At 43.5% G+C, this 15,452-nt stretch overlaps 1 protein-coding gene across 4 annotated transcripts in view; it reads left to right on the top strand.

Moving 5' to 3' along the window:
- abcb4 (ATP-binding cassette, sub-family B (MDR/TAP), member 4) overlaps positions 1-14,397 on the top strand; it is a 27,914-nt gene extending 13,517 nt beyond the window's left edge. For 2 of the 4 annotated variants that reach the window (XM_042105660.1, XM_042105661.1), the window contains 14 exons: positions 162-323; positions 820-987; positions 3,181-3,333; positions 4,024-4,128; positions 4,891-4,968; positions 5,401-5,484; positions 7,477-7,680; positions 8,279-8,379; positions 8,594-8,734; positions 10,464-10,620; positions 11,278-11,475; positions 12,149-12,355; positions 12,457-12,603; positions 13,051-14,397. In XM_042105660.1, the coding sequence (XP_041961594.1) occupies positions 162-323; positions 820-987; positions 3,181-3,333; positions 4,024-4,128; positions 4,891-4,968; positions 5,401-5,484; positions 7,477-7,680; positions 8,279-8,379; positions 8,594-8,734; positions 10,464-10,620; positions 11,278-11,475; positions 12,149-12,355; positions 12,457-12,603; positions 13,051-13,254 (2,109 nt within the window). In that variant the 3' untranslated portion in view covers positions 13,255-14,397. Of the gene's footprint in view, positions 1-161; positions 324-819; positions 988-3,180; positions 3,334-4,023; positions 4,129-4,890; positions 4,969-5,400; positions 5,485-7,476; positions 7,681-8,278; positions 8,380-8,593; positions 8,735-10,463; positions 10,621-11,277; positions 11,476-12,148; positions 12,356-12,456; positions 12,672-12,715; positions 12,818-13,050 lie in introns of those variants that run through there. The other 2 variants (XR_006034403.1, XM_042105662.1) reach the window with 2 other exon arrangements.
- The last annotated feature ends 1,055 nt before the right edge of the window (positions 14,398-15,452 follow it).

Here is a 15,452-nt window from a genome sequence, read left to right as displayed (position 1 = left end):
GTGTGTGTCTGTGCGTGTGCGTGCATGCGTGTGCGTGTATGTGTGCGTGCATGTGTGTGTGTATGCGTGCATGTGTGTGTGTATGCGTGCATGTGTGTGCGTGTGCGTGTGCGTGTGCGTGTGTGTGTGTGTGCGTGTGTGTGTGTGTTGTCCGTGCTCAGGTAAGACAAGGCCGCACCACCATTGTGGTGGCTCACCGTCTCTCCACCATCCGTAACGCTGATGTGATCGCCGGGGTCCACAAGGGGCAGATTGTGGAGCAGGGCACTCACGCGGAGCTGATGGACAAGCAAGGAGTTTACCACACGCTGGTGACCATGCAGGTAAACAGCGCATCACACAGCACCACACAACACAACACACAGCACACGACACACCTCATGGATGCCAGTCAAATGCCACTGTACATTGTGTATATTTAATGTAGATGAGATTCATTGTCATGAAACTGTATGATTCCTGACTGTTGCCTTTGGAGTGGACCTTGGTCCACCTCATGGCCTGATTTAACGCCAAAGCCGGCGGCCATCTTGGAGAGCGGACATTTTAGGAATTTCTCAGATAGATAGATAGATAGATAGATAGATAGATACTTTATTGATCCCCAAGGGGAAATTCAAGGTCTCAGTAGCATACAGACATCACACACAACATGCACTTACAGCAGAAAAAGTAATATAAGTATATAAATATAAAAAACTCCACTGCACAATAGAGACAGTAGAAGATTAAAAAAAAACTAAATACTAAATATACTAAAAAAGAAACTAAATCAAATGAAAGTCTCAAAGTGAAGTGTGTTTTTCTGCTCTCTGTCAGACTTTCAAGAGTGTTGAGGGGTCCGATGAGCAGGAGGTGGAGGTGAAGGACGGCAAGAGTCCCTCCGTCAGCTCCATGACTGAGAACTCCCTCTTCAGGCAGAAGTCCAAATCCGGCTCCTTCGTCCAGTCAGACAAAGACCCACAGGCCGACGACAAGGAAACCGAGGTGAGGACACATGCGCAGACATGCACATACAGAAATAGTTCAACAACGGCAAAAAGAAAACATACGCACATGCACCTAAGCAGACAGACACAAATGTAAAACAAATGACATGTTCCCACACATACGCACAAGCAAACATTGAAAATGGACCTGAGATGAAAGCACAACCCATTAGCCCTTACGTCAGCTGTCTAATGCGCACCAATCGCTTCTACATTTGTCATCCGCTTTAACTCCGTCAGACCTTGTCAGCCTTTTTAACTCCGTTTACTTTCTCTCCATCTGTTTAGCTGTCTTTCTATCGTACGTGTCGTGACTGTTCTCTCCTCTTATCACTTCGCTATCTTCTTTAAATCCCACTTGCTGTTCTATTTCCTTGTTTGATTTTGGTGCCAGATTCTCCAAGCTGCCCTTTAATATCTCATTTCTTACCGTCCGTTCTGTCTCTCATTCACTCTCTCCATCTCACATCATTTTGTCTCATCTTTCTCTTTTTCTCTCTCTCTCTCTCTCTTCTGTCCTGCTCTCTGTCTCCCTTACTCATTTTCTCTTCTCTATGGCTGATTCACTCTTCTGTCCTGCTCTCTGGATCTCCGTCTTACTCTCTTGGTGTGTGCCGTCTCTCTTTCCTCTTAATTATATTCTAGTCACTCAGCAGATTGTGTCTCTAAATCCACATTCAGACCTCAACAAGAGGTAATGTAATATTATTCTCAGTCACTTTGATGCATTCCTTGAATCATAATGCACATTTGCACAACCGGTAGTACATTTTTCAAAACAAACTGCACCGTATAGTGGATAACCTGCAAAAGTGTGTATCTTGCTCAAAATCCTTAGTGTATGCCTCAAAAGCAAATATTTATGCCAATGAAATGGTCAGTGCAATCAAAATGACAAGTCATGATACCATCGTTTATGTCAAGACAGTCAAACTATTTTGACTTGTTAATATGACAGTTTACTCAGTAAGTATTTTCTAATGAATACATCTTTTTATACATCCTGACGTACCAGTCTGCCAGGTCACATTTATAAATTACAGTAATATGACAGTATTTTCTAATGAACAATGCGCAAGGCAGCACTATTTTCTATTTCAAAACTACAAAGTTACACATTATTGTGTGTGAAGGGAGTTAATTGTAAGACAGTGGATATGTTTTTTTTCTGTTGACAGACATTGTGACAGTAAAGAAAACAAAGGCTTTAAATATTATTGTGCACATGAAAAATGGCCGATATACACAAAAATACCCCTTGGTCAGAGCTGTGCACCGCTGTACATCTTCCTATACATCCGGACGTTCCTGTCTGCCAGATCACATGCATTTATATATGCTAGACAGACTATGACAACTAGTTATGACCACTCAACACATTTGCATGTGATGACACAAGCGATGAAATAAGCCTAATTTGTTTTATGGGGTAGGACTATTCAGCAGGGAACCAGTATAGTGCATTTTGACCAACATGAGATTAACCATTGAAAATAAAAAAAAAAACAGCAGACATTGTCCAAAATCAGTTGCATGGATGTACTAAAGCATTGCTATTTGTTCAAGATGGGGAGGAACTGCTTCAATTATGTGCACAAGTGAAAAGATGATATGGACATATGGACAAACAGTTTTGAGAATTACCATTCTGATCTGAGAAAAACGAATGTATTTCAGGCTTATCAGGTGAAACAACCACTAGTGATGGAAAATGTCACCCAACAAAGTTAAAATGATTAAAACTTTTGAGGTGACAAGCGAATCGGCATATGAATGGGGCTTTGAATACGCCGGATATTTGGGAATTAGCTTTTTTGCAGTGTACCACAGTGTTAGATTAGACGATACATAACCAGTCTGACACCGTTAGCCTAGCTTAGCATTATTCACTGGAAGTGGGTTACACCAGTGAACCTACAGCTTCCTTTTAGCTAGTGAGTTTCTCTCGTCTCCATTCTCTCTCTCTCTCTCTCTCTCTCTCTGTGTGTGTGTGAGTTTCTCTCGTCTCCATTCTCTCTCTCTCTCTCTCTCTCTGTCTCTCTCTCTGTGTGTGTGTGAGTTTCTCTCTTCTCCATGTCACTCCATGCTCTCTCTATGTTTTGTTTATCTCCTCTCCATCTCACTCCATTCTCTCTTTCTCTCTCTCTCTCTCTCTCTCTCTCTCTGTGTGTGTGTGTGTCGTCTTATCGAGCAGGCGGAGGAGAAAGTGCCAGAGATGAGCTTCTTCCAGATACTGAAGTGGAATTCTCCGGAATGGCCATACATGGTAGTGGGGGTCTGCTGTGCCATCATCAACGGAGGCATACAGCCTGCCTTTGCCATCATCTTCTCCAAAATCATTGCTGTACGTGGTGACAAACACACACACACACACACACACACACACATACACACATACACACATCCACATACACACACACACACACACACATCCACATACACACACACACACACACACATACACACATCCACATACACACACACACACATACACACACACACACACACACACACACACGCACAAAAGACCAGTCCTCTGTCTAATCTTGTAATGGTCATGCTCATTTCCTGTACTGTCCTCACATGCTGCTAGTTTGTCTCATATCAACACTGTGCTGTGTAGTGTATGAAAGTGTAGTCAGTAATTTTCAATCATTTGATTTCTATCAGTCAAATCAATAAAGTTGTAAGCGTTGTTCAAATCAGTTACCATAATTATGACTGTGGGAGTGGGACTAATAAATGTTTCATATTTCTCCCCCCTCTCATCACTCCCATTTGTACCCACTTCTGCTCTGTCTGTCTGTCTGTGTATCTGTCTGACTGCCTGCCTGTGTATCTGTCTGTCTATCTGCCTGTGTATCTGTCTGTCTGTCTGCCTGTGTATCTGTCTGTCTGCCTGTGTATCTGTCTGTCTGTCTGTCTGCCTGCCTGTGTATCTGTCTGTCTGTCTGTCTGTCTGCCTGTGTATCTGTCTGCCTGTCTGTCTGTCTGCCTGCCTGTTCCTTTGGCTGTGTATCTGTCTGTCTCCCAGGTGTTTGCTGAGCCTGACACAGCGATTGTGAGACAGAAGGCAGATCTCTACTCTCTGCTGTTTGCTGCCATTGGAGTTGTGTCGTTCATCACACTGTTTCTGCAGGTACACACACCACATTCTTCAAAGAGCTACAATACGTTTTATTGTATGCAGGTCTTCCTTAGTCTGAACTGCTATATTGTTTTCTTACTGTAATATATTGAATGGATGAATGGATTATAATCCACCCTAAAGTTTATCAATATATAAACCACACAGTTCACATAAACACACCCTTCACCCATGTACAGTATTTATACAAACCATTCTTGCTGTACACAAAATATTTACTTGCTGAGTAACACACACACTCACTACAGAGTATATTTGTGTGTGTGTGTGTGTGTGTGTGTGTGTGTGTGTGTACGTTTATTCTGGGCTGAGAAACAGTAATGAGATACAGTGAACTCTGTGAGGCAGCTAGTGGAGTAGTACCTCCACAGAGTCCACGTGAGGCCACTGCGCTGAAGAGAGCTGCATGTGAGATGCTCCATGATGGCCCCCCCCTGACAGTTACAGCTGCCAGACTCTTATCACTGGCCTGCTATAAAACCCACTAGTTTGTCAATGTTTCACTCAGACATCAAGCCGCACTGCCAGAGACTGCCCTCTGACCACAGAAACAAAGAATGTGCAGCACAGTGCTTGACCAACTGACAAAAGCAAATGGCCATGAATGATCCAAAGCACACTAAACATAAAAAGACTTAAGTGTGTTAACCTTAGCCACAAATAGTTACATAACACCTTCCAGGCCTGCTCAAAATCCTGTGACTGTGAGTGGGAGAGAAAAATGTAAGTGTGTGTTTCGTTTGTCTACCACAGGGATTCTGCTTTGGTAAAGCTGGAGAGATCCTCACCATGAGATTGAGACTGAGTGCCTTCAAAGCCATGATGAGACAGGTGGGCCGAGCATTGGTAGAAAGAGATGATTATTTGAGGGTGTGTGATAGCCCTGGCGTTTCCCAAAACGATCACAATAATAGCTTTGTCACTGTACACTTTATATGACCAGTCCCATCGGGATGTGAATAGAGGTCATGGCTGATTGCAGCGGATAGCCTTTTTTTTTTTTTAAGACTGGCAACTGGCAACTTTTTTTTAAGACTGGCAATGAGTAACCTCTGATAAAGGCACATTCACAGACTGAGTGATTTCAAATAAAAGTGAAATGAACTAATTACTAAATTACAGTAACTAATTTGCTGACCACATTGTGTGTGGGAACATTGTGTGGAAGACTTTTGTGAGTATGTATATTGATGTTGTATCTGTGTGGTTTGATTAAGCTTGATGTTTTTCTGTGTGTGTGTGTGTGTGTGTCTGTGTGTCTAGGATTTGGGCTGGTATGATGACTCGAAAAACAGCGTGGGTGCTTTGACCACCAGGCTGGCAACAGATGCGGCTCAAGTCCAGGGTGTAAGTTCATATTTCTACTGAGTGTATGTCTGTGAGTACAGTGTGTGGAGTAGTTGAATGTGTTCTATGGTGTCGTTTGGATCCCTACTAAAGTGCTTTAGCCCACCAAACAGGCACCTACTGTTAGAAAAGCACTGATGAGCTAGTCTCTGTGAACTTGATATGTTTTTCATTGGCTAGATCTACAGGCCGCATTATTGACTATGCCAGGGGTCCCCAACCTTTTATGTACCATGGACCGGTTTGTTTCCTATTTTTTTTCATGGACCGGCGGGGTGGGGGGGTCGGGGGTTCCATGTTCCATATGTGTGGTGCATGCGCAGAAGAACTAGCTCCAGTTATGTATGAACAGTGAAGGTAACGATCTCTTAAACATGTGAAAAACGTGAACTTGATAAAGTGAAAATTGAACAATTGGACTATGAATATTGAACAACTTGAAGCTACATCTATAAGTGTGAACATGCTTAACAAAATATGGGAACAAAACATGGGAACTAAACGTGCATTACGAATATAATCAGTGGGAGCCCTGTGCTTGTTTCCCTGCAACAAAAAGGTTCCATCTGGGGGTGATGGAAGACAGTGACACCCTCAGTGTGTTTGAAATGTCCAGTCGATTGCGCAATTTGGTCTTAGTTGCAGTCAATGCCGAAAACCCGGCCTCGCATAGATACGTGGTGGGAAATGGTAGCAACGTTTTCAGCGCTTTTACGGCTATCTCGGGATATTCTGTTTTGGTTTTGATCCAAAAACCCGCCAGAGAGGTTTCCTTATACACACTCTTAAGACCACCGTCATTTGCAATTTCGATCAACTGCTCTTCCTCCTGCGCTGACAAGTTAGGACTATTCAATATTGACAAATGGGTTGCGGACCCACTCATTGGTTTGCCGTGGATCTTTGGAGGATGGGAAGTAACGCTCAAACTCATTTGAAAGCGCAACAAGGTGATCGCGCACCAGCTGCGAGAGAAAGGGCCCTGCCTCAGTCTCTCCCAAAACCCCCACTACTGTTTGGAACATATCAAATACACCCCGGTCTTTAAATTCAGCGACTTTATCTGCCAGTTTAAAGACAGTCGTCATTCTCCCCTGGAGTGACAGGTTGAGGTCATTAAAGGAATTATCTGGAATAAAATGCACTTTAGATCAATTTACGGATGATTGGGAGTACATACGTTGAGTTGACATCAAAATCATGTCATTCGGATGTGTTTTGAGAAAGTTCGATTTTACCATTTTTAGTCAAAACTCGTTAGCGTGGAAGTGAGAAGGGCATATTATTTCGCTGCTACAAAACGCTATTTTTATACCTCTTCTACAGTTCCAAACAACATTACACTTACGTGGTAGTGAGTAGAGGGTCCCTAAAGCCAAACCGAAGTATCCCGAGGTCTTTATGTGGTCGGATAGAGAGTCCAGAATGAATTTCATCAAGCCAGTACCTTTCCGGAAATGTTGCCATCTTTGCTGCCATCTTTAGGGGAAAGTCCGTAGCAGTCGATTGCCAAGTGTGCTCTGGAAATTCACAATTTCGTCGCCGTTTAAAAAAAAAAAAAAAAAACATAGTCCAGTACATACAACTTCATTTCGGCGACGAAATTGTGAAGGTAGAGAAATTATGAAGAGCCTGTTGGTGTCTGGCGCCCTGCGTGTCTCAGTAGTCCTGTGTGGATATGATATGATGCAGCAGGGGCTCTGGAAATCACAGCTTTTCCATTAGCACTGGTCTACGCTAGCCGTGTGCCATGGGAAATCATATCACAATGGCAATAAACACATGACAGATCGTTCAATCATTTGTAATATATCCCTGTTCTGTTTGTGTTGTCTAGCATATTACTGATTGTCATCAACGTTCTTGTGCTGTATGTTCTTTGCTGTTGCTCTTTATAACTCAGAGGGTTACATCTGCAGCATCCCCTTCATCACATGGAACTGAAGATAATGTTGTTGTTGTTGTCTAAAAAAATAATCTCTTGACGGACAGGCTACAGGGCTGCGCCTAGCAACGCTGGCTCAGAACGTCGCCAACCTGGGCACCTCCATCATCATCTCCTTCGTCTACGGCTGGCAGCTCACCCTCCTCATCCTCACTGTAGTGCCCATCATGGCTATTGCTGGGGCGGTCCAGATGCAGATGCTGGGAGGCCATGCGACCAAGGACAAGAAAGAGCTCGAGAAGGCTGGCAAGGTGAGACATACAGTAGAATAGTACACACAAGAGTTTTTATTCATTTGTAGAACGCAATACCAATCAATGAAATCACTGTCAGTACATTCAGTCTGAGGGACGATGAGGGCATCTAGAGCCCCAGTTTACCAGTTTGAGGTCATCTGACATTACTACACAGTCATATTCTCTTATCTGGTCATAAAAAGAACAGTCTATGTTGTGCTTAAGTTTTCCACATAGATAACACAGGAATCTGCACACTTTTTATGGAGACAGTGTATTGGTCCTGAAGGACATATCATATAAGAACACTCATGCAATACTATTAGATATATAGATAGATATATAGATAGATAGACAGACAGACAGACAGACAGACACAGACACAGACACACTTTATTGATCCCCAAGGAGAAATTCAAGGTCTCAGTAGCATAGACATCACACACGCACTTACAGCAGAAGAAGTAAAATAAAATATGAAAAACTCCACTGCACAATAGAGGCAGTAGAAGATAAAAAATACTAAAATAATAAATACTAAATATACTAAATAAACTAAATCAAATATCCACATAGTGTGCTTAAGTATACCTATATCTATTCTGCCTTACAGATTGCCACTGAGGCCATAGAGAACATCCGTACAGTGGTGTCGCTAACGCGAGAAGAGACATTTGAGGCACACTACCAGGAGAACCTTATCGTTCCATACAAGTGGGTATCCAAGCAACACTGCAAATCATGCCATAACATCATTGAATAATGTTTAAAGTGGATCCTCAAGGGTTTCCATATGTAACAATGAGTAGAATAAAGTTCACATTGAAAAGTTGATACCTTGATGACAAATTTTATTATCTGATCATCCTTCAGGTATGAATTAACTCTCTCTCTCTCTGTCTGTCTGTCTCTCTCTGTCCTGCCTCAGGAACTCTGTGAAGAAGGCCCATGTCTTTGGCTTCACCTTCTCCTTCTCCCAGGCCATGATCTACTTTGCCTATGCTGGCTGCTTCAGATTTGGTGCCTGGCTCATCGAACAGAACCAGATGACCTTTGAAGACGTCTTCTTGTAAGTGACCACACAGTGTGTGTTATTCAGGGGTCAGGCTGAGGCCTGGTCAGGTCACGTCAGGTCAAGTGAGAGGTTTTCCAGTGTGGTAAGCCTGCTGAACAGAAGAGCCACTAAAGAGTGTTGCATCATGGTCCATGGTCCACGATTTGAAGCCCATAACATTTTGTGTCAAATTCAGCAATCACCTCATCACGGCCGCTAGCTGCCCATCCCATAATGACACTGTAAAAAAACCTGGCCTCTGTAGGCCGCCCAGGCTCCGAAAACTGGAAACAAAGAAAGTAGGGGCAGCCTGTCCCCCAAACAAAAATGAAACCCTGTGTGGATTTTCTCTGGGAATACTGGAGGGGGGAGCTACAGTACCTCTCCGGTGTGTTACTTTGGTCCTTGGTTAAAATATAATGGATGTTTTTTTGGCATAAAAGCATCTACTAATGAATGTAAACATAAACATAAACACGAACTAACACAACTTGTAAAGTCCCTGACTGCACCTTTAAACACAGACAAAAATAAATAAAGAATCTTTTCTTTATTTTCGCTAATCTTAGCGTCAGAGTTGGGGCGGAGCGATTCGGGAAAAATATCTAATTGACAAATATTGTGATACAAATACCCGCACACGTGCATGCATACGCTCACACACACACACACGCACACACACACACACACACACGTGCTCTCACGCACACACACACACACGCGCTCACACACGCACACACACACGTGCTCTCACACACACTCACACATGCACGCACACACACACACACACGCTCTCACACTCACATGCACGCACCCACACACACACACACACACACACAGGTACTCCACGTCCTAGTCTCACACTAGGCGGGAATGTGAAGTATGAGCAGAGCAAAGGTCAGATGTTACCAGGGAGACTGTTTAATAATTAGACAAAGAAAGGATGCTATAGGTCATGCCAGTCCATCAAGGCTCTTGGGGCAGGTGTCGTTGTGACAACTGCTGGTCGTGCTGTTCAGTATGACAACAGGGAAAGCTAGACAGGTAGCCGTAGAGATAATTATCTTCCAGGTGAGTGAGAGCCATAACCTTACTGTACACCCTCAGCAGTCAGTTGGTGACAGAGGTGAGGTGACGCTCGTACGCATGGCGACTGACTACTCTCCACCCTCTTATCTGGAATTAGCCGACAGTAGGGAGCTAATGTTCCCGGGCTTGAAGGATGGCTAAATGACTCTGCCCTTGCTCTGATGGATGCCATCTGTAGAGCTGTTGGCGTGGGATAATGTGTAGCACTGAGGAGGCTAAGTGTGGCCCATCTGGAGACGCTGAAATGCAGAGAGAGGGATCTCGAAGGTTTATTGGCCATGAGAGAGAGATACGAGTTATTTGTCATTTAGTCATTGTCATTTGACTTTGTGTTTCTTTAAATGAGAATTCATACTTGTACCTGTGGTACAAAATTACCATCAACTTCTTAAAAAAATATAAAAAACAACCATCATTCAAAACTATACCACCAAACTACCACCAAAACAGCCACCAGAAACACCAAAACTACCATCAATGTCTTTTTAAAAATGTTGAAATTGAAAAATAAAGTGACTTCAGTGCTCTGTCCGTCTTAGCTGTCCATTGTCCTGCTTGGTCTTGCTGGACCTTTTGTTTTGTCTGTCTCATGATATACTCTCTCCATGCCCAGGGTCATCTCAGCTGTCTCATGATATACTCTCTCCATCCCCAGGGTCATCTCAGCAGTGATATATGGGGCCATGGCAGTAGGAGAGGCCAACTCTTTCACGCCCAACTATGCCAAAGCCAAAATGTCCGCCTCGCACATCAAGATGCTTGTCGATAAGGTGCCTGCCATCGACAATTCTTCAGAGGAGGGGGAACAACCGGTACAGCACGCACACACCCACACACACACTCTCTCTCTCTCTGTCTCTCTAAAATACACACACAGACACATACACACTTGTCAAGACTTTTTGACTTTTATGATACAACAATGAATTAACAATTCAATAATGGAATAATATACCATAGCCAACTACATTTAGCCCTTCAATTTAGCTGTGGTTGTAAATCACAGAAAACATTTGAATTATTTTCAGCATTAATATTTTTTGAAAACCTACCGTACATGTCAGTGACATACAAGAAATTCTACTACAGTTGTGTGTAAAACCATGCCAAGAGGAACACAGCTACAGCCCTCTAGTGGTCAAACTAGAAAGGAAAGAGCACTGAGAGGACCAGAAAGTGCCTTATCATAGCTGACTCAGATCCCTAAACTGCACTGAGAGAACATTTGGAACATTTATTTTGGAAAACAAAAAATAGTGTAAATGAATAAAGACTGCAAATATGTATTTATTGGCTATTTTACGATATATTAGTACTACACTGTACTACAAAAATTGATTGGAATGCTGAACACCCAAATACTATACTCAGAATATACTGTACATATTGAACTGTCTCTGCCCACACGACTAGCCACCATACACCTGTTGCTTAGCGTGTCCACTCTCCTTCTCCACTGGTCCTTGTAGGACAAGTTTGAGGGGAACGTGAACTTCGAGAATGTGCACTTCCACTACCCCTCGCGGCCTGACGTAACGGTGCTGAAGGGGCTGCGTCTGCGCGCGCGGAAGGGCCAGACCATCGCCCTGGTGGGCAGCAGCGGCTGCGGCAAGAGCACCACCATCCAGCTGCTGGAACGCTTCTACGACCCCACACACGGCTCTGTGGTGAGTGAGTGCGCACACACACACACACACGGCTCTGTGGTGAGTGAGTGCATGCGCACGCACACACGCGCACACACACACGCTTCTACGACCCCATGCACGGCTCTGTGGTGGGCGCGCGCGCGCACACACACACGCTTCTACGACCCCACGCACTGCTCTGTGGTGAGTGAGCGCACGCACGCACACACACGCACGCACGCACGCGTGCGCACGCACACGCACACACACACACACACACACCAAACCACCAAACATTAAAGGGTCGGGGGGTCACTTAGAAATGTTATTCATTGAGAAGGTAAGAAAGTGTTTTTTTGAAATTGAAATAATTGTCCTTCAAACTTTGCATATTGTATTTACTCAGATGCATACACAAATGCATGTACATGACAGTCATGTAGTCTTGCGGAACTGCTTAGAATTTTACATTTATCGGGTGGAACAACTATGATGTGCAGCAGTAAAGGGAGTGTGACAGACATAGCAAAGTATCCTTGGAGTTTTACTGGCCCGTGTAGACTTAGATGGCTGTTGTTTACAAACCCGTTTCCGCTCCCACACACACACACACACACAGCCGATGGTGCGGCAGGAGAGTGGTCAGCAGGGTTGTTGACAGTGCAGGACTCTGAGCGTGTGTGTGTGTGTGTGTCCGTTTCCCTCTCTGCAGAAGTTAGACAAGAATGACTCCCGTCAGCTGAACATCCACTGGCTGCGTGCTCAGATGGGCATCGTGTCCCAGGAGCCAATCCTGTTCGACTGCAGCCTGGCGGAGAACATCGCCTATGGCGACAACAGTCGTGAGGTCACGCAAGAAGAGATCGAACAAGCCGCCAAGGCTGCCAACATACACTCCTTCATAGAGGGGCTGCCACAGGTACACACACACACACATGCACCTGGAAAATATAGGATTTAATGTCTGGTATGTGACAAAGAATGCTGATGAGGGTTTGTTGTGTGTTGCCATGGTAACAGAAGTACCAGACCCAGGCGGGGGACAAGGGAACGCAGCTGTCGGGGGGGCAGAAGCAGCGGATCGCCATCGCCAGGGCGATACTGCGCAACCCCAAACTACTGCTCCTGGACGAGGCCACCTCTGCACTGGACACGGAGAGCGAGCAGGTAGGCTAGGCACACACACACGCGCACTGCACATGCACGCGCGCACACACACACACAGACCCACACGCGCACACACACACACACACAGACACAGACACAGACACAGACACAGACACACCCACACTGTACAGGATTACAGATGAAAATAGATGTAGCTCTGTAACGCAACGCAGTATCAATAAAAAACACAATTTCACACTCTTAGATACACCCTCTATTACCAGTGCGCTATCCAGTACTCTATTTACATTTGTGTTAATTATACTATATGCTGACACATAACTCTCCAGTCCATATTCTCCACATATTTTTTTTACATAAATAAATTCCCCTTCTACACAATTTCATAATACATTTAATAATACTTCACCTCCCAACATATTTGTCAGTACATTCACTCACACACCTCTCATCCCTCCACTTGTGTGTGTGTGTGTGTGTGAGCAGATAGTCCAGGAGGCGCTGGACAAGGCCCGCGAGGGCCGCACGTGCATCGTGGTGGCGCACCGCCTCTCCACCGTCCAGAACGCCGACGTAATCGCCGTGTTCCAGAACGGCGTGGTGGTGGAGCAGGGCACTCACCAGCAGCTGCTCAGCAAGCAAGGCGTCTACTACACCCTGGTCACCTCCCAGATGGGACAGCAGCATTGAGGAGCGCCAGAGGAAAGCGGACGGCTGTGAGTGTGTGTGTGAGTGTGTGTGTGTGTGTGTGCGTTTCCCTTCCAACAAGTGCCATAAACGTCACACGCACGCTCTCACAACATCTCAGATGAGTTATTGTACATTTAAAGAAAAACAAAATGTCTGCAAAAGAGCATGCTGTGTGGAAACGTTTAGAGGCATCTTTCATCTCTGAACTGTTTCTACGCCAGACCATGCTGAACCGTGACCAAAGCACTTCCAGGGAAGCAAAGAGCAGCTATCTCCAAAACCCACTGAAGACAGAGTCTGTGCATATGCCATTCCAACTACTGAGCGGCTGAAGAGATAGCAGTAGATCACTGTAGTCTGCAGTACTGTACCAAAAACCCAAATCAAGCATCATACTGTAACTATGACTTTGGATTACTACATATAATGTTAATTGTGCCTTTTTTTGTATGATTAATCTTTTCTTTGATGTTGTGATGACAGGCTTTACCAAAGACAATGATTATAATATCCTCAAGTTAAAAGGGAGATTTAAGGCCCATTCACACCAAGAACGGTGACGATAACTATAAATATCGTTCTCATTAATATGAATGACGACATTCACACATAAACTATAATGATAACGACATGAAGAATGATATCGTTGGTGATCACTTTCAGAGCGATTTTCAGAACGATAAGAAGCTAATAGCCAATCAGAACCCATCGAATTTTAACCATCACATTCATTAACACAAGGAGATTTTGTTTATCGTTCAGTGTGAATGCTTTTATCGTTATGGTTAGTTATCGTTATCGCTCTTGGTGTGAATAGGCCTTTTATTTTTTAGTACAAGTTCCTGTAACTTTGTGTGTATACAGGTCTATACATCTCACAAGGGTGTTATTCCATTCTCCAGTAGTATGCCTTAGCTGATCCGGACCAACGACACAACACACGTTGTGGAAGAACAATTAAGAATTTTACACTTTATGTGCTTTTTCATGGATAATCAATGCTGATCCACAGTCTACAGGCTGTTAGCTGCAGTAGGTGCACTGATATACATATTTTATATGCTGTTTACTGTGCACTGATATACATATTTTATATGCTGTTTACTGTTGCAATTTCAAATAAATGTTTTTCCATTACTTTTACTTTGGGTTGTGCACTGGAGAGAAACTAAAACATTTACTGTGAAATGCCACTAATGAAGTCATAATTATGAAAAATATACAGGACAAATATGTTCCGGCAACAAAGATCTAATTCTGGAATAAAGTAAAAGACTTCGCCAAAGCCAGAGCCTTATAGATAGATCTATCTATAAGGCTCTGGCCAAAAGCTATATTGAATGGAATGATTAGAATGATGTCATAAATCAAGATAAATAAATGAATACATAAATTATAAATTAAATGACTTGACATTTGAGACGTTTTAAGTGAGACAATTGTACTTGGCCCTTGATGAGAACTGTCTAGTTATAGGTGACAACTACAACCCCAAAACAGAAAAAGTTGGGATGTTGTGTAAAATGTGAATAAAAACAGAATGTAATAATCTGCAAATCTCTTAAACTCATATTTAGTTGCAAAAAGGACAGAGACAACATATCAAATGTTGAAAATGACAAATTTGACTATTTCATGGAAAATATGCAACATGTTTCAAAAAAAGTTGGGACGGGGGCAACAAAATGCTGGAACAGTTGTGTAATGATAAAGAAAACAAAAGGAAGAATGTTTTACAACTAATTAGGGTAACTATGGCAACACAATTGGGTATGAAAAAGAGCATCCCAGAGAGGCAGGGTCTCTTAGAAGTAAAGCTGTAGGGGTATTCATCACTCTGTGTAAACCTGTGTGCACAAATGATGAAACAATGTAATTTTAATGCTTCTTAACATGACATATTTAGGAAGTTCATCATCTACAGGACATAATATTATTAAAACATTCCGAGAATCCAAAGAAATCTTTGCAAACAGGGGAAATAGCTGAAAAACACATTGGATGGCCGTGGTCTTTTGGACCTCAGATGGCATTGCATCAACACCAGACCTGTCTCCAGACCTGTCATTGTGGGGCTCAGGAAAACCTCTGATAACCATTGTCTATGTGCCCAGTTTGATACTCAATTCAAAAACTGCAGCCAAAATGTAACAGCTAAAATTGTATTGATACAGAAAATACCACCCTCTTATCTGGGC

Source organism: Alosa sapidissima, chromosome 10 (assembly GCF_018492685.1).
Source record: "Alosa sapidissima isolate fAloSap1 chromosome 10, fAloSap1.pri, whole genome shotgun sequence".
In the NCBI taxonomy this organism is placed as follows: Eukaryota; Metazoa; Chordata; class Actinopteri; order Clupeiformes; family Clupeidae; genus Alosa; species Alosa sapidissima.
The sequence above is the reverse complement of the archived record's forward strand: the minus strand, read 5'-3'. Positions and strand labels throughout refer to the sequence as shown.